Source organism: Podarcis vaucheri, assembly GCF_965113315.1.
Source record: "Podarcis vaucheri genome assembly, chromosome: 4".
Taxonomy (NCBI): Eukaryota; Metazoa; Chordata; class Lepidosauria; order Squamata; family Lacertidae; genus Podarcis; species Podarcis vaucheri.
Window position 1 is genome coordinate 13,850,934 of NC_138762.1, and position 21,371 is coordinate 13,872,304.

General features: G+C 44.6%; 1 protein-coding gene across 3 annotated transcripts; it reads left to right on the top strand.

Moving 5' to 3' along the window:
• Positions 1-128: 128 nt before the first annotated feature.
• Positions 129-20,606, top strand: DDIAS (DNA damage induced apoptosis suppressor). Of its 3 annotated transcripts, XM_082219110.1 has the most exons (7): positions 147-274; positions 5,643-5,767; positions 9,884-10,018; positions 10,928-11,053; positions 12,700-12,861; positions 15,001-15,118; positions 17,857-20,606. In XM_082219110.1, the coding sequence occupies exons 4-7, from the start codon at positions 10,944-10,946 to the stop codon at positions 20,329-20,331; spliced, it is 2,865 nt and encodes a 954-aa protein (XP_082075236.1). In that variant the 5' UTR covers positions 147-274; positions 5,643-5,767; positions 9,884-10,018; positions 10,928-10,943; the 3' UTR covers positions 20,332-20,606. The 3 variants fall into 3 exon arrangements, with proteins under 3 accessions (XP_082075237.1, XP_082075238.1, XP_082075236.1); XM_082219111.1 differs by lacking the exon at positions 5,643-5,767 and having other exon boundaries at positions 129-274; XM_082219112.1 differs by lacking the exons at positions 5,643-5,767; positions 9,884-10,018 and having other exon boundaries at positions 134-274.
• Positions 20,607-21,371: the final 765 nt, after the last annotated feature.

Consider the following 21,371-nt stretch of genomic DNA (forward strand, 5'->3'; position numbering starts at 1 on the left):
CGGGTCTGACGGTTGGAAGCCGCGAAGGACGCCCGCCGATTGGTCGTTGGGCGCGGTAGCGAAGGGAGGCTGGGCGGGGCTTGAGCGGCGATTGGCTGCCTTCGGCCGAGGCGGGAAAAACAGACCTTGTTGGCATTGCCGGCGGTGTCTTGGGTCTCGCGCGGGGCTCTCTCTCTCCCCCTCTCTGATTGGTGCGGGGCTCTGGTGTCGTCACTTCCTCTGGAGCGTGAGGAGAATGTGTGGTAGGGGGCGCGAGGGAACTTGAAAGTCTGTGGTGAGTGAGGCGCTTCTTCTCCCGTTTCCCTACCCATTTTTCTAAGCAATGTCTCTTTTTTCCTCATTGTAATCTTCCTTCGTGTCCCCTCCCACTGGCCCCTTAATGCTACGCCCGAAACACCCACCCCCGAAAAATATTATTAAATTTCTGTGCCGCCCTTAATCTGGGGTTCACAGGGCGGTTTACACTATAAAAACCTCAACATACATACCGTAGTAACAGACAAAAAGCAGTTTAATAATCCAGAGTTTCCCAAACTTGGGTCTCTTCCTGTTTGGTACTACAATTCCCATCATCCCTGACCACTGGTCCTTCTAGCTAGGGATGATGGGAATTGTAGTCCAAAAACAGCTGGAGAACCAAGATTGGGAAACCCTGGTTTAATCAGACAAATGCCTGAGAGAAGAGGAATATTTTCTCCTAAATATATACATAATGAAGGTGTCAGGTGAGCCTCCCTGGGGAGAGCATTTCCCAAATAGGGATCCACCACAGCAAAGACCCCGTTCTTGTGGTGACACCCTCCGGACCTCAGGTGGAGGAGGCACCCAAAGAAGGGCTTCAGGATTATTTCAGGCTCCAGGTCAGTTCATATGGAGAGAGGTGATCCTTGAGGTATTGTGGTCCTGAGCCATTTAAGGCTTTAGAGATCAACAGTGCCTGTGGTTGGACTACTACTGCCATTGTTACTACCATTAATTGAATTTATATACACCCTTTATCAAAAGACCCCAGGGTAGTATACAGTCATACCTTGGGTTGAATGCACTTCAGGTTGAGCGTGTTTGAGTTGCGCTCCGCAGCAACCCAGAAGTAACAGAGCACGTTACTTCCGGGTTTCGCCATGCGCAGACGCTCAAAATGACGTCACATGCGCAGAAGCAGTGAAAAGTGATGCGTGCGTGTGCAGACGTGCCATCTCTAGTTACGTTTGCTTCTAAGATGCGAACGGGGCTCCGGAACGGATCCCGTTCGTGTCCAGAGGTACAGTGGTGCCCCGCAAGACGAATGCCTTGCAAGACGGAAAGCTCGCTAGACGAAAGGGTTCTCCGTTTTTGAGCTGCTTCGCAAGACGAATTTCCCTATGGGCTTGCTTCGCAAGATGAAAACGTCTTGCGAGTGTTACGATTTTTTTCCTCTCCCCCCCTTTTTCTAAGCCGCTAATAGCCTTTTAGCCGCTAAGCCTTTAATAGCCGCTAAACCGCTAATAGCGCTAATCTGCTAAGCCGCTAATAGGGTTGCTTCGCAAGACGAAAAAAACGCTAGACGAAGAGACTCGCGGAACGGATTATTTTCGTCTTGCGAGGCACCACTGTACCACTGTACAGTGTTAAAAAAAATTACAGAACATCAATGATAAAAACATAAAAAGCATACTGACAGATAATAAAATAGTCATCATAATAACAGTCCTCTCCCCTACAATTTCACAGGCCATAGATTATTTAATAGCCATTGTTGTTGTTTAGTCGTTTAGTCGTGTCCGACTCTTCGTGACCCCATGGACCAGAGCACGCCAGGCACTTCTGTCCTCCACTGCCTCCCGCAGTTTGATCAAACTCATGCTAGTAGCTTCAAGAACACCATCCAACCATCTCATTCTCTGTCGTCCCCTTCTCCTTGTGCCCTCCATCTTTCCCAACATCAGGGTCTTTTCCAGGGAGTCCTCTCTTCTCATGAGGTGGCCAAAGTATTGGAGCCTCAGCTTCACGATCTGTCCTTCCAGTGAGCACTCAGGGCTGATTTCCTTCAGAATGGAGAGGTTTGATCTTCTTGCAGTCCATGGGACTCTCAAGAGTCTCCTCCAGCACCATAATTCAAAAGCATCAATTCTTCGGCGATCAGCCTTCTTTATGGTCCAGCTCTCACTTCCATACATCACTACTGGGAAAACCATGGCTTTTACTATACGGACCTTTGTTGGCAAGGTGATGTCTCTGCTTTTTAAGATGTTGTCTAGGTTTGCCATCGCCTTTCTCCCAAGGAGCAGGCGTCTTTTGATTTCGTGACTGCTGTCACCATCTGCACTGATCATGGAGCCCAAGAAAGTAAAATCTCTCACTGCCTCCATTTCTTCCCCATCTATTTGCCAGGAGGTGATGGGCCCAGTGGCCATGATCTTCGTTTTTTTGATGTTGAGCTTCAGACCATATTTTGCGCTCTCCTCTTTCACCCTCATTAAAAGGTTCTTTAATTCCTCCTCACTTTCTGCCATCAAGGTTGTGTCATCTGCATATCTGAGGTTGTTGATATTTCTTCCGGCAATCTTAATTCCGGCTTGGGATTCATCCAGCCCAGCCTTTCGCATGATGAATTCTGCATATAAGTTAAATAAGCAGGGAGACAATATACAGCCTTGCCGTACTCCTTTCCCAATTTGGAACCAATCAGTTGTTCCATATCCAGTTCTAACTGTAGCTTCTTGTCCCACATAGAGATTTCGCAGGAGACAGATGAGGTGATCAGGCACTCCCATTTCTTTAAGAACTTGCCATAGTTTGCTGTGGTCAACACAGTCAAAGGCTTTTGCATAGTCAATGAAGCAGAAGTAGATGTCTTTCTGGAACTCTCTGGCTTTCTCCATAATCCAGCGCATGTTTGCAATTTGGTCTCTGGTTCCTCTGCCTCTTCTAAATCCAGCTTGCACTTCTGGGAGTTCTCGGTCCACATACTGCTTGAGCCTTCCTTGTAGAATTTTAAGCATAACCTTGCTAGCATGTGAAATGAGTGAAATTGTGCGGTAGTTGGAGCATTCTTTGGCACTGCCTTTCTTTGGGATTGGAATGTAGACTGATCTTCTCCAATCCTCTGGCCACTGCTGAGTTTTCCAAACTTGCTGGCATATTGAGTGTAGCACCTTAACAGCATCATCTTTTAAAATTTTAAACAGTTCAGCTGGAATACCATCACTTCCACTGGCCTTGTTATTTGCAGTGCTTTCTAAGGCTCATTTGACTTCACTCTCCAGGATGTCTGGCTCAAGATCAGCAACCACACTACCTGGGGTGTACGAGACATCCATATCTTTCTGGTATAATTCCTCTGTGTATTCTTGCCACCTCTTCTTGATGTCTTCTGCTTCAGTTAGATCTTTACCACTTTTGTCCTTTATTATGGTAATCTTTGTACGAAATGTTCCTTTCATATTTCCGATTTTCTTGAACAGATCTCTGGTTCTTCCCATTCTGTTGCTTTCCTCTATTTCTTTGCATTGCTCGTTTAAGAAGGCCTTCTTGTCTCTCCTTGCTGTTCTTTGGAAATCTGCATTCAATTTCCTGTATCTTTCACTATCTCCCTCGCATTTTGCTTGCCTTCTCTCCTCCGCTATTTGTAAGGCCTCGTTGGACAGCCACTTTGCTTTCTTGCATTTCTTTTTCATTGGGATGGTTTTAGTTGCTGCCTCCTGTATAATGTTGCGAGCCTCCATCCATAGTTCTTCAGGCACTCTGTCCAGCAAATCTAAATCCTTAAACCTGTTCCTCACTTCCACTGTGTATTCATAAGGGATTTGGTTTAGATTGTATCTTACCTGTCCAGTGGTTTTTCCTACTTTCTTCAGTTTAAGCTTGAATTTTGCTATAAGGAGCTGATGATCTGAGCCACAGTCAGCTCCAGGTCTTGTTTTTGCTGACTGTGTAGAGCTTCTCCATCTTTGGCTGCAGAGAATATAATCAATCTGATTTCGATGTTGCCCATCTGGGGATGTCCATGTGTAGAGTCGTCTCTTGTGTTGTTGGAAAAGCGTGTTTGTGATGACCAGCTTGTTCTCTTGACAGAACTCTATTAGCCTTTGCCCTGCTTCGTTTTGATCTCCAAGGCCAAACTTGCCAGTTGTTCCTTTTATCTCTTGATTCCCTACTTTAGCATTCCAATCCCCTATAATGAGCAGAACATCCTTCTTTGGTGTCACTTCGATAAGGTTTTGTAAGTCGTCATAGAACTGGTCAATTTCAGTTTCTTCAGCACCAGTAGTTGGTGCATAAACTTGGATTACTGTGATGTTAAAAGGTCTGCCTTGGATTCGTATCGAGATCATTCTATCATAATAGCCATAGGCATGGGTAAAGAGGAATGCTTTTGCCTGGCGCCTAAGGACATGTAATGAAGGCACCAGGCAAGACTCTCTGTGGAGAGCATTCCACAATCGGGGAGCCACCACTTTTGTTGCCACCCTTCCTTGTCACTAGGCAGCTCCCAAACCCCCGTGTTACCATTTTATTCTATTTATTTCTTTTTAAATGTTTTTATTTCATTTTGCAACATGCAGCAAAGGAGGACTGTTGCAAACATCTTGAATGCCTTTGCGTTATTCACCCATAAGAGCTTTCATGGTTTGTAACCTTTTTTTTGGATTACAACCCCCCTTTTGGGGGGGGGATTATGAACAGATTTTTTTTGGAGGCCCCATTGGCAAAAGCGCACCTTGGGTTACAACCTATTTTGGTTTACAAACAGACCTCCGGAACGGATTATGGTTGTAAACCAAGGTACCACTGTATTGTGAATGAAAAGGAAAATACATTATCACACCACACAAATGGCATACAAAGAAAGAGTATATACTCTACTCAAGGAGAACTCTCCAATAGTCCACCATGACTGGGAATGGCAGGAGTCCTTGTTTGCTCTTCCTGTCTCAAGTGAGATACAAATGGTCACTGTACCATGTTAAAAAAGAAAAGGGGCTTTGCCCTTCCTTTAGCCACATGGTTTCATTTTGTTTTTTTAACGTCTTTGTATTCTGTCATTCTCCCATGATGGCATTCATTATTATTATTTTTCAAAATGTGTAAAATGTAAAGTAACAAAACCAGTAGCAAAATACAGTAAGCCTTCAATATATGTGAGGTTACATTCCAGGCATCATGGCCGTTGGGGTTTTTTTCCTGGATGCCTGTTCTTTTTTCACCCCTCATTTTTTTTTCTAAATTGCCAAGCAGGCAAAGCAGAATGTACACAAGCTAAATGTGCGTAAGTTGTGAGCTTACTGTACATCAAAACAATTTTACAACCACTTGTGCTTGCTTGCTATTTAAAAGGGCAAAGATGAAGAAGAAGAAGAGTTTGGATTTGATATCCCGCCTTTCACTCCCTTTTAAGGAGTCTCAAAGCGGCTAACATTCTCCTTTCCCTTCCTCCCCCACAACAAACACTCTGTGAGGTGAGTGGGGCTGAGAGACTTCAAAGAAGTGTGACTGGCCCAAGGTCACCCAGCAGCTGCATGTGGAGGAGCGGAGACGCGAACCCGGTTCCCCAGATTACGAGACTACCGCTCTTAACCACTACACCACACTTTTAACTAGTTGTACTAGTTAAAAACATATAAAGCACAGAGCTTCCCCCCTTTAATGTGTTATCCTCCCAGCACCCTTTTCCAGATTGACTCCTCTGGCCAAGGAAATCCTGATGTGCACATTCTGCTATGGATCCCCTGGCTCATTGCAAAGGACTCTGCGACATGTTTTAAGGCAGGCATCTGCCTTAAAACAGGTACTGTAAAAATAATGGCTTGGCATTGAGCCAGTTACCTACCCCATGGGTTTTATACACTAGGAAATTTGCAGTATAACTACAATCGGCACCTGCATTACCACAGACCAAGGATTCCAATAGCTTAAGGCAGACCCTCCAAGTGTATTTTCCAGGGACAGAAACTGTCCCAGTCTCTGATTTGATCCCAGAATGTTCCTCTGTTCCTTAGAACGTTCCTCCTTTTCATCAGAGAAGTGTTGGAGGGTACGGTAGGACATCCAGTAGGATGAGCCAGTGTGGTGTAGTGGTTAAGAGCGGTAGACTCATAATCTGGGGAACCGGGTTTGCGTCTCCGCTCCTCCACATGCAGCTGCTGGGTGACCTTGGGCTAGTCACACTTCTCTGAAGTCTCTCAGCCCCACTCACCTCACAGAGTGTTTGTTGTGGGGGAGGAAGGGAAAGGAGAATGTTAGCCGCTTTGAGACTCCTTAAAGGGAGTGAAAGGCGGGATATCAAATCCAAACTCCTCCTCCTCCTCCTCCTCCTCTTCTTCTTCTTCTTCTTCATCATCTCTATTTTTGTCAGAGAAATGTTGGAGGGTATGCTAAAGTGGGGGTGACAGCATTTTTGTTGCTGCTGCTGTGAAATAACTGGAAATTTGAAACCATTGTACCTCAGCTGAAAATCATGTAGCAATCCACCAGTGCATCCAAATCTATATTCCCTCTGCCTGTGTTTTAAGGTATAGCTGTTGGACCTCACTACATGCTCATTAAAGCATACACAACACCATCTTGTGGTTGTACACACAGTGGAAGTGTACAAGCTTTCTTTCAGGGAACCTCTGACAAACTATGGTTTGTTGGAATGTATTGCAAACAATCAACATATTATTGTATTTTTATTTTGAAATGGATTTTGTAGCTTAGGGGCCAGAATGTTTGTTTAGTATGAATGCTTTTTATTCCACACTGACTTGATGGTTGTGGTGGGTCCCAAAGCTTATTTTTATATTTATATCGCACCTTTCCTCCAAGGAGCTCAGAATGACTGGCATACGTCATCTTTTCCTCCTTCCTATAAGTTGAGGAATAGCAACTTGTCAAAAAATACCCAGAGACCTTCATGGCTGAATAAGGATTTGAACCCAGGTCTCTGTGTTCTAAGTTGTGCGCTATTCTGTCCACTCCACCATACTGTCTCTTTAGAACAGTGTTTCCCAACCTTTTTTGGGCAACGGCACACCTGTTTAAGGAAAAAAATCTCGCGGCACACCACCATTACAGCCCCGTGATGTCAGCGCGCAGCGTCACGCCGGGAGGGACGCACGAAAGTGAAAGTTTTTTCCCTCCCCCTTGCCGGGGAACCTCCAAGCTTTGGGGGTGGGAGGAGGCAGCAGAGCGAGGAACTGAGGGACGGCGGCAACTGAGGCGGCGGCGGCTGTTGTGGTGGTGGCGGCGATAGCGGGCGGAGGAGGGGGCGGCGGCGAGGCTTGAGTTGCTCGCCGGGAGTTGCTGCTGCTATTGTTGCTGCTGCTGCCCGGACATGCCGGCCTCCTCCCCCTCCGCTGTCTCGCGCTCCTCCCTTTTGCACGCGCTGCCCCGCCGCTCGGCACCACCACCGCGGAGCCGCCCCCGGCTCGACGCGGATCCTCGCCGCCGCCGCCTCTCACCGCCCGACTCGCCCGCCTCCCTCCCACGGCACACCAGCCAATGTCTCATGGCACAGTAGTGTGCCGCGGAACACCGGTTGGGAAACACTGCTTTAGAACACACAGTACTGAGCAGTTTATAAAAATGTAGAAGCCATGTCAGGAAAAAAGAAGAAAGTAATTTCTTGCCTAACATTTTGCTTCTCTGCTGTTCTTGTGTGCACTTTCCTCATAACATCTCCCAAGCCACAAGTCACCCTACCAGTTTATTGAGTGTTAATTAATCCAAAATTACTCAAACACAGCTGGTTGTGCAGTCACATGCAATAAGGTGCATTAGCACCCTGAGGTAAATTAGGCAGAAATATGATTGCTCCAGAAGTACTAGATTTAAGTTGCTGCACCTGCAAGCTACATCTTAGCAGATGCTTGCGCCCAGGACTCTCATTAGCTTTATTCTTGTAACATTAAAATTAAGTTTAATTTTGCTCTTGCCCCGAGCTGAAGTGGTATTGGTCCTTTGGTAATCTTTGCTGCTGTACAGTCCAGGGTTAAAGTGCTTGAGTTGCAACCCTCATTTTTATTGTATTGTATTGATAGGTTGCCTTTCATAACAAACCAGGTGCTAGAATGCTAGTATCATCCCCAGGGCCCCAGTTGTAAGCAAAATGGGTGAGGATGATTGTTCATATTAAAATAAAGGTAAAGGTACCCCTGCCCGTACGGGCCAGTCTTGACAGACTCTGGGGTTGTGCGCCCATCTCACTTAAGAGGCCGGGGGCCAGCGCTGTCCGGAGACACTTCCGGGTCACGTGGCCAGCGTGACATCGCTGCTCTGGCGAGCCAGAGCCGCACACGGAAACGCCGTTTACCTTCCCGCTAGTAAGCGGTCCCTATTTATCTACTTGCACCCGAGGGTGCTTTCGAACTGCTAGGTTGGCAGGCGCTGGGACCGAACAACGGGAGCGCACCCCGCCGCGGGGATTCGAACCGCCGACCTTTCGATCGGCAAGCCCTAGGCGCTGAGGCTTTTACCCACAGCGCCACCCGCGTCCCGTCCATATTAAAATAGAGTTAGACAAAAAAGAAAAAGCTTCCAGCCAGCCTACCCAGACAAATAATTTAGCCATATATATCATTTAGCCATATATATTAGTTCAGTCTATCTGCGAATCATGGATAATTGTTTTATATAATTGTGTATACTTAGATGGTTTTTTATTATTAAGCAGCCCATACATTTTTCTAAATGAATGAATACATTTATGGAGAATAAGGCTACTAGCCATGATAGCAGCACTGTACATCTTTGAAGACCAGTTTATGAGGACCACAAGTGGGAAGAATGTTGCGCTCCTGTCCTGCCTGTGGACTTACCATAGGCACCTGGTTTGCCACTGTGAGAACAGGATGCTGGGCTTGATGGAAATTTGGCCTGGTAAGAACATAAAAAGAACCTCCTGAATCAGGCTAAAGGCCCATGTAAGTGCAGTATCCAGATCTCACAGTGACCAACCAAATTTCTGAACGCAACTGCACCCTTCACCTCTGCGGTTTCTGGTACTCAGAAACTTACAGTCTCTGACAGTGAAGGGAGAACCTGGTCATTGATCCACCTGCAGGATTTTTCTTGTGTTCATATATACTTCTGTGGAATTTTTTGAGGAGGAAATTCTCCTTGTGAATTAAGTAAGTCTGCTTCAAAACTAGAGGGCTGAAATCCGCCTACTGCTCCAGCAGCTGAAAATTTCATACTTCACTGAGATTTGTATGGGGAACATGTAAATGCAGAAACCAACAAGACAAAACCAAGGAAGATTCTAGTGCCATTGTAAGAACTAACACTTCTAGCATAGCGTTGAATCTCTGATCCTAAACCTCCTCTGCCTTGTGTGATATCTTCAGAAGAAAAGGCTAAGAAGTAAACCCTACACAAATCCAGAATGGAGTTCCTAAGATGGATGGCAACTTGTACACCTCCTTCCAGCAACTCCTGTAGCCAAGCTGGTGCCAGACATATTGCTCTGCTTTCCTTTGGGCCTTATCAGCAAGAGGTCACTTCAGTGCTGCTAGCACAGTAGTTTGACTTCACCCCCAGAGGCACATTCCATTGTCCATTGATACAGATCTGTGCCAACAATGTTTTGTGTTCAGAACCCACTTCCACCACGATGCATGAATTAGTCACTTAAGTCTTTTTTTATAAATAAAAAACCAGGAAAAAGGAAAAGAAGGCAGAGAATACAAAATATGTAGAAGCAAGAGTGGGGAAGAGAAATGAGATTAACAAAATAGAGTGGGGAAACTTTCCTGGTAAATGTAAATGTGCAGCATGATTGCTGAAAATTTAGGTTACCCTGAAGAGCAATGAAAGTAGTCAGAAAGTAGATATTAAGGCTAACTATTATATCTTCCCTAGGTTATTGCTGTACAGAGGCCCTTTCTAACCAAAACTGCTTTTCTTTTGCATTTCTACACTCCAGGTGCTGATCTTGCATTCTGCTCCAGCAAATGAGTCACTAAGGCCTTAGCCAGTCCTGTAGATGAGTAAATACATGTGCCAGTTTGTTTTGCCTTCTGCTTTGAAACCCAAGAGCATATCTTGCTGAAATGTTTTGGTTAGTGCTTTCCGAACTTCAGACCCCTGCTCTCCCCAATTCCATAATTTAAAATCGGAACCTTTACTCTTGTATCTGAAAAACTTCCCCATTTTTAAAGAATCCCAATAATAATACCTACCCTCAGAGAAGTATGCTTTCTGTATTCACCTGCTCACTGGAAGGAAGCAAGTTCTGAACAATGAGTTATGCAGAGATGCAACGGATAAGGTTATTGGTGAATGAGCTGTCACAATTCACTAGAGGGTTTCGATGGGGAGCTCTAGTGTAGCCAGTCCCATCCATGTTTGCTGTCCATGTTGATCAGCCGGCCGTTGATGTCAGCAAGCTCTTGTTTGCAAAGGAACAATACAGAGCTAACTTTGATTACCCCTTTGTAGCCATGTCCTTACCTGCTTCGCACCTCACATTACATCTTATGTCAGGTGCTGGACCTAATTAAGCCTATTATCTGGAAGTTGCCAACCCCGTGGTTTTGGCAGTGGAGCTAATTACCTGTTGCACTCCATGGGCCACACATCCTAAATTACTACATATCAGAGACTCTTAACAGTCCAAGTAGTTTTTATTTTTTATTTTATTTCTTACCAGCCTTCCACTGTGAGATCACAGGGTGGATTACAGCAATAAAAAATACAATATTAAAACCAGTTTGAAATAAATTATATTCAAGAGAATAGGGTCCTGATATATGTGTGTGTGTGTGTGTGTATCAAGTGTCAAAGGAAAGGCCAGGGTAAAGTGCAAACAATAAAGCTTTTTGTCAATTAAAATAACAGAGAGTCAGAATTGGTGGCTGCTATACTACAAATCGCATTGAGTGATGCATGTCTAGCTTAAGAAACATTCACTGTAGGAATGTGAGCAGACTTGGTATGACTAACAATAAACTATGTTGTCTCTTGGTAGCTAACCCTGGGAGCACATGAATGGCAGACATCTCCTGGCTGCTTCTATAATTTCTGTCCAGAACTCCAATTTTGTATATCCTTCATGTCAAAACTGCTTTTCCAGGCTACTCCTAGATTTAAAGAGGTAAGTCCACTCCAGAGCACTGATAAATTTGGACTACCATCTAGCACAGCACAAACAGGAAAGCTGTGGCCCTTCGAATGTTGAGCTTCAACTCCCATAAGATCCATCCAGCATAGCTAGTGATCACAGATTATGGGAGTTATAGTCTAATAACAGCTGGGGAGTCACAGTTCAAAAAGTGTGCAATGAATTCTCTAGGCCTGGGGTCAGTGTGAAACAACATTGTTTCCCCACTTGCTTGACATTTGGAGCTATATGGCAATGGGTAGTTTGCATACAAAATTCACATGAACTTTTATTATTGATAGATTGAATTTATATACCGCCCTATACCCGGAGGTCTCAGTCTGCTTGTCATGCAACTGAGGCTTGCTTTGCTGTAGTGGAGACCAGGCCATGGCATTACAGAAGTACAAGACTTCCATCAGCCATTTGAGCATTATGCACTGTGAGGCTAACACCATGTAGTTTATCATTTTAAGACATTTATTTATCTGAGATAAATTTATCTGGCCATATTAAGTAAATGGCAGTTTGTGGGCATTCTCTAAAGTTGGGTGGGCATTCTCAGCTGGGGGCTACATTCCAGCCATACAAAAACCAGAGATGTTCCTTTAAATGACCACACACACAGCCTTCAAGCAGGCAAGTAAGAGGACTTGTCACAGTTCAAGGACACCTTCCAGACAGGCAAAGCATCCAAGGACATGGAGCAGGGTCAGTGGGGGAGTGTGGCCTTGAGAGAGTGGAATAGAGAAAGTCCTAAGGGCCAGATAGCGGGGCCTCATTCGATCCTCAGGCTTGGAAGTTCATCACATGGGGCAGCAGAAGGCAAATGCCATAGTTTAAACTGTGGTGAAAAACTTGAGTATTTGGAACTGCAGTTGAAAGATTCGCCACACGGGGGAGCTGCATGGTTCAGCGGTACGTGATAAGTGAAGCCTAGTCCGGAAAAGCTTCTGCTTTCATAAATCTGTTAACATTTACACTCTAAAGTATGTCAACATCGTTTCCAGTAATCTGTAATTATTCTAACACAATATAGATTAATTCTCATTTTTCAGTTGTTCACCGAGTAGCCCACCTTTCATTGTGATGCATTGCCAGGTTTAATTCCCCCTTTAGGGCTTAATCTGAAGCAGGGCATAGTTCTGGCCTCTAAAGAGTCAGCTCTCTCTTTTAGAACATACAAAATGACAAAGAGCGCGCACAGAGTATATAACTGCAACCAGTTCTGTCCCCCCAGGAGGTCACAGAGTGAGTCTCCCATACAGGATTGTTTCCCACCGCTTCTCACTTATGAAATTAAATTGTCTGTTGCAGATGGGGACTGCCTTTTCCTAACCACTTCTGTGAGTTCAAATCTGAGCCGAGGTTTGAATCCAGGTTTCCTCCTCTCAGAACCTGTGAAAGCAGGTCGCTTTTGCCATTTTCATTCATTTTTTCCTACGGCAACAATCCCAAGTACACTTCCTAGGGAGTAAATCTAATGGGACTCAGAGGAACTTGCTTCCGAGCAAATATGCAAAGGATTGTGCTGTTAGATTATTAAAATGACAGGTGATTAAAGACTTAGGTTGGGAAGCTGGTATGCACCTGCAATATTTGTCAGCTTCCAGTAGCTTTTTCATCTGGTCTTTTAACAGGTACAGTTGCCTGAAGTGTGGCTGCTCAGGTGACTCTAGGGAAGCGAACTACAGGTATCGACTCTCACTAGAGGTAGCTGACACTCGTGATGTATTTGAGGTGACAGTATTTGGAAGCTGTTTGGATACTTTCTTTGGAGTGACAGCAAAGGGACTGCAGAGGTAAGGAATGCAACATCATTTCTCTGCTGAAAATGAGTGTGTCCTCCTTCCCCCCCCCTCCCCAGTACATCCCAGACTGTATGTGATGTAATTATGTCTCTAAAAACAGTTGCGGCACATTTTGCTGCTTGGATACCAAGCCGGTATTTATTAATAGGGGCAATTAAATCTGTGCAGCTATGAAATTTGTGGACATTCAGCAAGCTCAGCATATTCTAGTGGGGTGGATCCCTGGACAAATCTGGACTCAAATCCCCTCTCAGCTTTCCTTAAAACATTTTTTTAAATTGATGTTTTGTATATAAACATCCATCTGTAAGATGAAAGAAGGGCAAACAATGACTACATCTTGCCACCTAACCCTGATTTCAGTTTCTAAGAAAAAGGGAGCATGATTGCTTCATGCCCTGCATTTTAAAAAATGGCAATAATCAGTCTTTGTCCAGAAAATTCAAGCTCTACACTGCATGTGTACCAGTGAGTAACACTGAGGTAAGCTAGAGCAAAGCAGGTACAGCATAATGTAGCATACTTAAGTTAAACTGTCTTGCAGATTTGCAGAAGGAGATGAGCCACTGATGGACAAAAATGAAGGGTTCTGATAACAGAGGCCATGAGAAAATGCTTTTGTGTTTTCAAACTTCTATGCTTTATAAGAGAATGATGATTTGGACCAAGGTTTGAAACAGTGGCCGGGGGGCAGGGGGCCAAAACTGTATTTTTAAAAAAGAAGCAAAGTAAAGATTCTCAGGAGCCCTGATTGATGCTAACTAAGCCCAGATAGCAGTCTGTTGTCATATGACTCACTTCTATTTCTGATACTAAGCCAGGCTTTTTAGCCACCTGGGAGCCATTTAAAGCTCTTCGGAGCTCTTTTGGGAACAGCAGGGTGCAAGTGAAAGAAATGATAACGAAAGAATTGACTGAGTTGCTCAAATTCATATGTGGACTTTGATACCTTATTCCAGTACTCCATTAAAGGTAGCCAGATTATAACAGAAGCAACAACTTGTAGAATTCTCTCTCCGTGCAATTCAAAAAGACCCTCTTCATATGGGGATAGACATGGTAACATTCCCCCCTTCGCTGGGAGAAGCACAGGGAGAAGAAACGCCATGGTGCATCTGCAGCAGCACAACCAGACACCATCATCTGCCCCAGCTGCAACAAAACATGTCTCTCCCACATCGGTCTCTACAGCACAGTAGGTGTTGCGACCTTCCAAAAGCTTGAGTTCACCCCCAAAGGCATAATCCTCCCATCGTCTCCCGAGACGGACGGATGCCAACAACAACAGCTCCCTAATTCATAATTTTCAAGCCTTTTTCAGGTTTCAGTGTATTCAGGCTTTTGGTTCATCTTGTCCAGTATTTACAAGTATCTGCTGTAACTGAGAACAGCTCTCAAAGGCCCCAGGTAAAGATCTTTGATAAACCTGGGAGACTGTCCCAAGAAACCTGATACATACAAAGAAAATGGAAGGAAGGAGGGAATCTGTTTCCTTTTTCATGGCAGGCCTGGAAAACCTGAGTTCAGCATATTCTATTGTACAGTGGTACCTTGGGTTACAGATGCTTCAGGTTACAGACTCCTCTAACCCAGAAATAGTACCTCAGGTTAAGAACTTTGCTTCAGGATGAGAACAGAAATCGCGTTACGGCAGTGGGAGGCCCCATTAGCTAAAGTGGTACCTCAGGTTAAGAACAGTTTCAGGTTAAGAACGGACCTCCAGAACGAATTAAGTACTTAACCCGAGGTACCACTGTAGAGGGATTGAGGGAGGCATTAAAATTTGAATACGATGGATGCTGTCCTTTTCTGATACGCAAGCAGACATTTCCAGGTCACATTTTCAACTTGCTAATACATGTGCACAAACAATCCTGGGTGTGTTTACTGCGAAGTAAGTCCCACTGTGTTCATTAAGGCTTACTCCCAGGTAAGGTTGCACCCCATAGCACAGTTAGTGATGTCCTGGCTATTTGAATGGAAGTGCATTTTGCTAAATTCTCTCTTCGCAGCTTGCTGCAATGTGTAACGCAGCAATATTATTTTCACACTTGGACCTTAAATTCCTTATAGGTCTCAGAAGCCAAGCAGTATCCAGTCAGTAATTTTTTTGGAACACTTTTATTCAAGGTACATTGAAGAACTGAAACAAGAAGCAAGGGAACCAGACAGAGATTCAGTTCCGGGTTTGGTATTTCAAGCAGTTGAAACGTGCTTCCTTGGGAAGAAATTTGTCTTTGGAGTTAAGGTAACTCACCCCCACCCCACCAGCATGTTTTGTTCACAAAAATGCACAACCCATTCTTGGGGGAGATGAGCATCATTCAAGGGCGGGGGACGGATGGACGAAAGCTGCCAAATTTTGTGCATGACTGCCTTATTTCTATATTTCACCCTAACCTACCCCCACCCCTCAGGTGCCCTGGAACCCTTTTAGCATCTGGGGCATTCTAGAGGGTGTGGAATAGCTGGCCCAAAAAACTGAATTGTTTGAAATGTAGAAAGAGAAATAACTTGCTTCTGCATTATATCCATGGCAAGCCCTACCCCGTCCCCCACCCAGAAAAAATCACTCATCACCAAAATCCACACACACTCCAAAAAAATGTCTACATGTGAACGGGGTGAAGAATTGGAAAACCTTTTTTCGTTCTGCACTAGTTACTTCACAATTGGTATTTTAACTAAAATTAAGACACCAAACATGACTAGTATTTCCTACGGCAAAACATTAACGTCTGCACCAGGAAATCAGTCTGGCTGCATTTCAGAATTAGAAGAGGAGTGGGAATTTGTGTTCAGATTGCTTTGCCTCCAAGCAGGAACATAGAGGCAGTTACCAAAAATGAAGCTTGAATTTCTTGATCCATAAGGTGCGAACTAATAATATATATGCCTCCAGCGTTCTGACTTTTTCAAGTGATGGCTATGAGACCATCCAGTTCCAACTGCTAAAAGTAAACATGTGCCATCAACAGCTCCTTGAAGCATGTTTGGATATTTTCCCGCTCCCCCTTCAATCAAAGGCACAGCTCCCGGGAGAGATACAAAATCAAATCACTGCAACAATAATCCTACTCTAGGCTTGCTGATTTTATTTTTTTCATTTTCAATCTCTCTGTTCAACAACCTAGAGTTGGAAATAGGTAGACTGTTTGTGATCAGAGAGAGAGAGAGATTACTGTCAGTTTGCACAGATATCCTCTGAGTTTGGGCATTTGCCTCCAGACGCCTTACATGTGAGGAATTATAATGAGCGGTATTAATGAGAATAAAGCTGCTTATGAGGAAGGGTCTCTTCCTCAGAATATCTATTTTGCGACTTTTAGATTCTAGGAAGAGCAAAAAACCAAGGCTTCCTTCTCACCGAAGTAAATCTGTGTTTGGGGTGCACCACCTGAGGGTGCAGATGCGTCCTCATGTGACTGTGGGGGGGGGTCTACATAATTGTTTTCCTAACATGCTAGTTTCCTATATGCAAATACTTTTTAATATGAGGGAGGAATCGTTTTGAACTGAATTTGCCCCTTACACTTGTTGTGGTTGAAGAGATTTGGTGCTGGTGATGAGTGCCCTCATCAGTTTGCAATTTGGATTGACCCTCCTTGTATTATAGACAGGAGAGAGTCCTTGTAAACCTTGTAAACCTAAGCATTTGGGTTCAAAACATGGAATCCCCTTACAGCAGGCACACCAACTCCAAAGGGCGTAGGTGTCTTCAGACTCCTCAAAATCTCCTGATGGGGATGGGCTCCCTCCATGTTAAGGGGCGGCGGAGGCTAAGTGCGGAGTGCTTTTGTGGCTGACTCCCCCTGAGCACGAGAGGAAGCCGCTCTGCAACATTCTTGTGCATTGTGCACACGATATCACACATATGACCTCAGACACATGTCGCATGCCAGGTCCCCCTAATATTGGGCACAAGACAGCACCTCTGCCTTACAGTACAACTTCCAAGTGAATCCAGCCAGCTAGCCTCTCCTGCTATTCTGTGGTTGAAAAGAACCGTCCACTGGTTGTAGTTAGGAGAAAGTGTTTCTGTATAAACAACCTCTTGGCCCTTGAGTGCTTAACAGATGCTTACTAGATAACTTATAGTATGGAGTTACAGGAACTTGAAATTTCAATCCTGTGTATCTGGAGTTTTGGAGCAAGGGATTGTTTCCCGTAGTCCCATGGGTGCAACAATCTGTGCAAAATTTGTGATAGAAATTGAAGTTAATGAGAACCTTGTCTGTCTTAAGAAGCAAAAGTCCAATATCAAAGAGTAGCTGTAGGTTCCCAAGGGAGAACAGCAGTGTCTTTCTGCACAGATTGTGGTCTTGTCTCAGTTTAGACACTCCTTTTGCTGTTCCTGACAGTTTCCTCAACTCTGCTTGCTAATATGCAAGAGTAGCTTTCGGGCCTTCCTCTTTGTCCTCCTTACCTGAAATCCTAATAGGTTTCACCTGTTCTTGTCTAACTGGCTATGACTGCAACACCACAGATCTAGCCCAAGTCCTTACTCAGTCACAGTCCTGCAACTCAGTTTCCAGTGCAGTCTGTCTACAACAATAAATATCCTCCTTATTGACATGCGGATACCAAATAAAGCTATAATGTTGTTCCCCAATAACATAATTTTAAAGGAAACCCAGGTGTACCCATGTGTACCTTGCTGATAGACGTGCATATGCAGAACCCAGGTGTACAACTGCCATAGATGATGATGAAAATAGGAATGTTTGCTTCAGAACTGAAGCATTTCGTCTTGGTGCAATTCTGCTGGACTACAACTCTCATCATCCTTGGCTATTGGAAATACTGGCTGGGGCTGATGGGGGTTGTAATCCAGCAACATCTAGAGGCCCATAGGTTCCTGATCTAAAGTAATCAGCTTCATGAAAGTGATTGGTCCAGGTAAACCTCTTAAGGTTTTGAGTTATGAAGTAGAGTACCTTCTTATAAAGTATGCTAGCTGACAGAGCACCTTCTATTATCTTGCAGGATTCTGATAAGCAGGATGGCACCGGCTCCATGCAAAATGGCTGCCAAATTGACAAGAACTCCAGAGCTCTCACTGCCTGTCAGATGGTTGTACCAAACTCTGGACTTGTGGGCTGCACTGTTATACAATACCTCAAGGAGCTGCGAAGTTCTTACTCCAAGCATAACCATGGGAGCTTCTGGCCTCCTGACTGCTTTGCAGCAGTTGATCAACCAAGCAGAGAACTCAGTGGCCTGCATGGCTCTGGCACCTTGGGTGCAGTTCCATCAAGTTGCATGGATGTTCTTTCAAGCCTCTGGCCTCAATCATTTGGACTGACTTCCTCCTGCGTTTCTTCAGAAACAACCGCTGATCTTGTAGCTCTAAGTACAAGCAAGGCTGCCCAGGATGAGCCAAACTCGGATGGTAGCCCAGTTTCTTTGCATAGACTGTCAGTCTTCAAGCCCCAGGACCGTAACCTGACTGTGAATACGAAAAAAGAACAGAAAGATAAGAAATGTCATTTGCACGATGTCACTGAAAAGAGTGAAGCAGAAGGCTATTCCTCATTAAGAAGAAAAGACTGCAGATCATTGCTTAGCCCCTTAGAATTAGAGGAGAGAGACTCTCCGCTGAGAAAAATTAGCATCCAGTGCAGCGATGGACTGGAAAAATCATGGACCTCATTCCCACCCCAGACATATGATGGATCTCTTTCCTCCCTTGGTCCATCTTCCAGTCGCATTAGAGCAGGTGAAAACACTCAAGAAGCTCCATGGCTTTGGGATGAGCTGCCATCATCTGAAAGTTTCAATGAATTCATTGCCAAAATTGAAAATGACAAAGCCATGGTGTTGCCAACCAAAGCTGATGTTTTGGAGCATTTCCCCAGTCAGGAGGCTGATGAATTCCATGGACCTTTTAAGCAGTCGTCTCCCAATCCAGGCATTTGCAGTGCCAATTTCCTTACTGAAGAGTCAGGTGAGAAACTGAAGAAGCTAGCTGGGAAGATGGAAATGTGCAAAGAAGATAATTTCCCTTGCCACCAGCTGAATCTTCCATGCTTCATTAGCAACAGATATCACCAAGAAGCCTCTTACACCTCTTTACCCACTGAAGAAAATGAAAATTTGGGGTGTTGGTCCAACCAGCACCCAGATCTTTCACCTTGGTCCACCCCAACTGGAATTAAACGTTCTCATTCAAAGGGAAGCTGTCTGTCATCCAAGGAAGGAGTTGGCCAAGATGTCAGTAGTTGTAAGAGTCTCAATTCCTGCTCATCTACCAACAACTGTCTCAAAAGCCCTTGTTTACAAACCAGGAAGACTACCCACTTAAACTGTAATGGTGATGGTAATTTAGACAAATGGGAAAATAAAGGAAGTGTTAGCGATCAGCTAAACCAAATGGCTGATCTCACAAACACCCAGGAACAGGGTTTCACCCTGGCAACTTGTGAAAAAACAGACAAAGTTTGTGAAAAAGGGAGAGAGTTGCTCTCAGAAGTGCAAAATTATAATTTTAGAGAGGCTGAGGTCAGCGGTTCCGGTTCCCCTGAGGGCAGTTACAATGCTTCAGCTGATCTCTTTGATGCTAGTACCAGACAGTCAGAAGCCACTGTACGAATGTTCAACTTGGCACCAGCTTTCTCTCCACAGGAGGGCACACTGAACAAGAAGTGTATAAGATCTGAAGCCATGCTGAGTGAGCAAGATGCTAGCTGGAATACTTCTTGGCATGGACTGTCCTTACATAAAATGTTCACTACACCTCATCAGAAAACAAGCACCCCAGTTGCTGGTTCCCTATCCGAGTTTGAGCACAGCCCTGCAGGTACTCCAGGCTTTGTTCCTGATTCCCAGTCGACTCCCCTTTCCAGACCTTGTCGACAAGTAAACCTCCCTAGAGGGAGAGAATCCATTCTTACCAATAAATTGTCTTGGATCAATGCCAGATGCAAAAGACCCAGGCCTTCCTTGAAAAATTATTTAGCGAAACAGCTTGTCAGCAAGTTCCCGCAATCTAGAAGGTCGAGAGATGCAAATTCTGTTAGCATCAATGCATCTGGTCCTCAGCAGCTATCTATCAAAGTAAGTCCAGCCCAGAGGCTGTCTGAAAACGATGATGAGGAATGGATTCCTCCGTCGGATAAAAAATGGATACATCCACTTGCTTTCCAGAATGGAAAAACTTTGAGGAGTGATGCCAGTTGCCAAGTTGCAGAGAAGTCTCCTCTTTCTGAAAACAAAGTAAGGTTTGTGATTCCAAAGTCTAATGTTAGCTTAAGGAAGGTAGAATTCATTCATAAAAGGCAACAGCCGACAGAGACTAGATTTGAGGATGGACCTGTTCCTGAAGATGGTGTTCATCTCAGACAGCTCATGAATGAATCCCTCAGCTCCTCTGCTTCTTCAGACGTCAACAGGCCAGGCCCTTCTTCCACGCCTGGCAGCATGCATAACACTGCAGATTGGTCTTCTGAACTGTTCGTGTAATAAAACAGCCAGCTTGGAGGCCACTTTGTCAAATTCATCTGCTTGTACATAAGTTTCCTTTCAAAACATCCTTTTTGGTCAGCGTTGTGCCTTTTGACATGTTCTCAGTTACGAGTAGTTTTCTGAAGTGATTGTGAAATGGGAAAGGGCTATTTTGAAGGAAAAAACCACTATTGTTTGCTATTCCTCTTGGCACTTTTAAACAATGAATTATGTCTGTTGGACTGAGCATTAAGTCACTATTTGCTAGAAGACAAAATAAAATGTTGCCTCTATCTCTGGGTATTTTTTATCAATAGCTTTGAACTGGTGACTGCTCTATTGCTGTGTAATATAGAGGGCAGCAGAAGGGTACAGAGTGCTGGCGTGGCACACAAAGGAGAGGTGATTTGGGTAGCCCCTCCAGTGCTTACAGGCAAGCTTATGCCAAGCTGTGTTCACTCTGGGGCCCACCTTCAGTGGCCGCTCCACCAGAACCTTTATTTACACCCCTGGGATAGAATTGTAGGGCTGGAAGGAAACTAGTCCAACCCCAATCTTTTGTGAGGCTTGAACCCAAGATTGCGAGATTAAGAACTTCATGCTCTAAATGCTGCTTGCAGCGAATAAGGCAGAAGATAGGCTTTGCCCTGTTGGGAAGTGTATCTGATCTCTAGAGGATTGGTAAAGTTGCCCTTCTGCACCCACTTACATGGAAATAGGTCCTGTGCCTTTGAACTAAGATGTACATCTGAACTGACACCTGAAATCGATTCCACAAGTTTTTTTTCCTATGCAATCTGGTCGTGTAAATGATGTTCTTAGGATACATCTCCCATCATCTCTGAACACTGGCTATGCTTTTGGGGACCGATGGGAGTTGATAGTCCAACAAGACCTGGAGGACCACAGATTTCTCATCCTTGTTTGAGAGAATGCAGAGGCATTCCCTTCGTTTCTGTCCAAAGGAAGAGGGTTCACAAAATCCTTTTGAACTGAGCTGTATCTCCCATCAGCACTGCTTGCTATGAGCATTAGGAGGAAAAACACTGCTGGGTTTT

Excerpts from the sequence above, each read along its gene's own strand:
- DDIAS (XM_082219111.1), top strand. The coding sequence starts at position 10,944 with ATGAATGGCAGACATCTCCTGGCTGCTTCTATAATTTCTGTCCAGAAC. Across the intron at positions 11,054-12,699 it reads CTACTCCTAGATTTAAAGAG|GTACAGTTGCCTGAAGTGTG; the intron begins GTAAGTCCACTC and ends GTCTTTTAACAG. Across the intron at positions 12,862-15,000 it reads ACAGCAAAGGGACTGCAGAG|GTACATTGAAGAACTGAAAC; the intron begins GTAAGGAATGCA and ends CTTTTATTCAAG.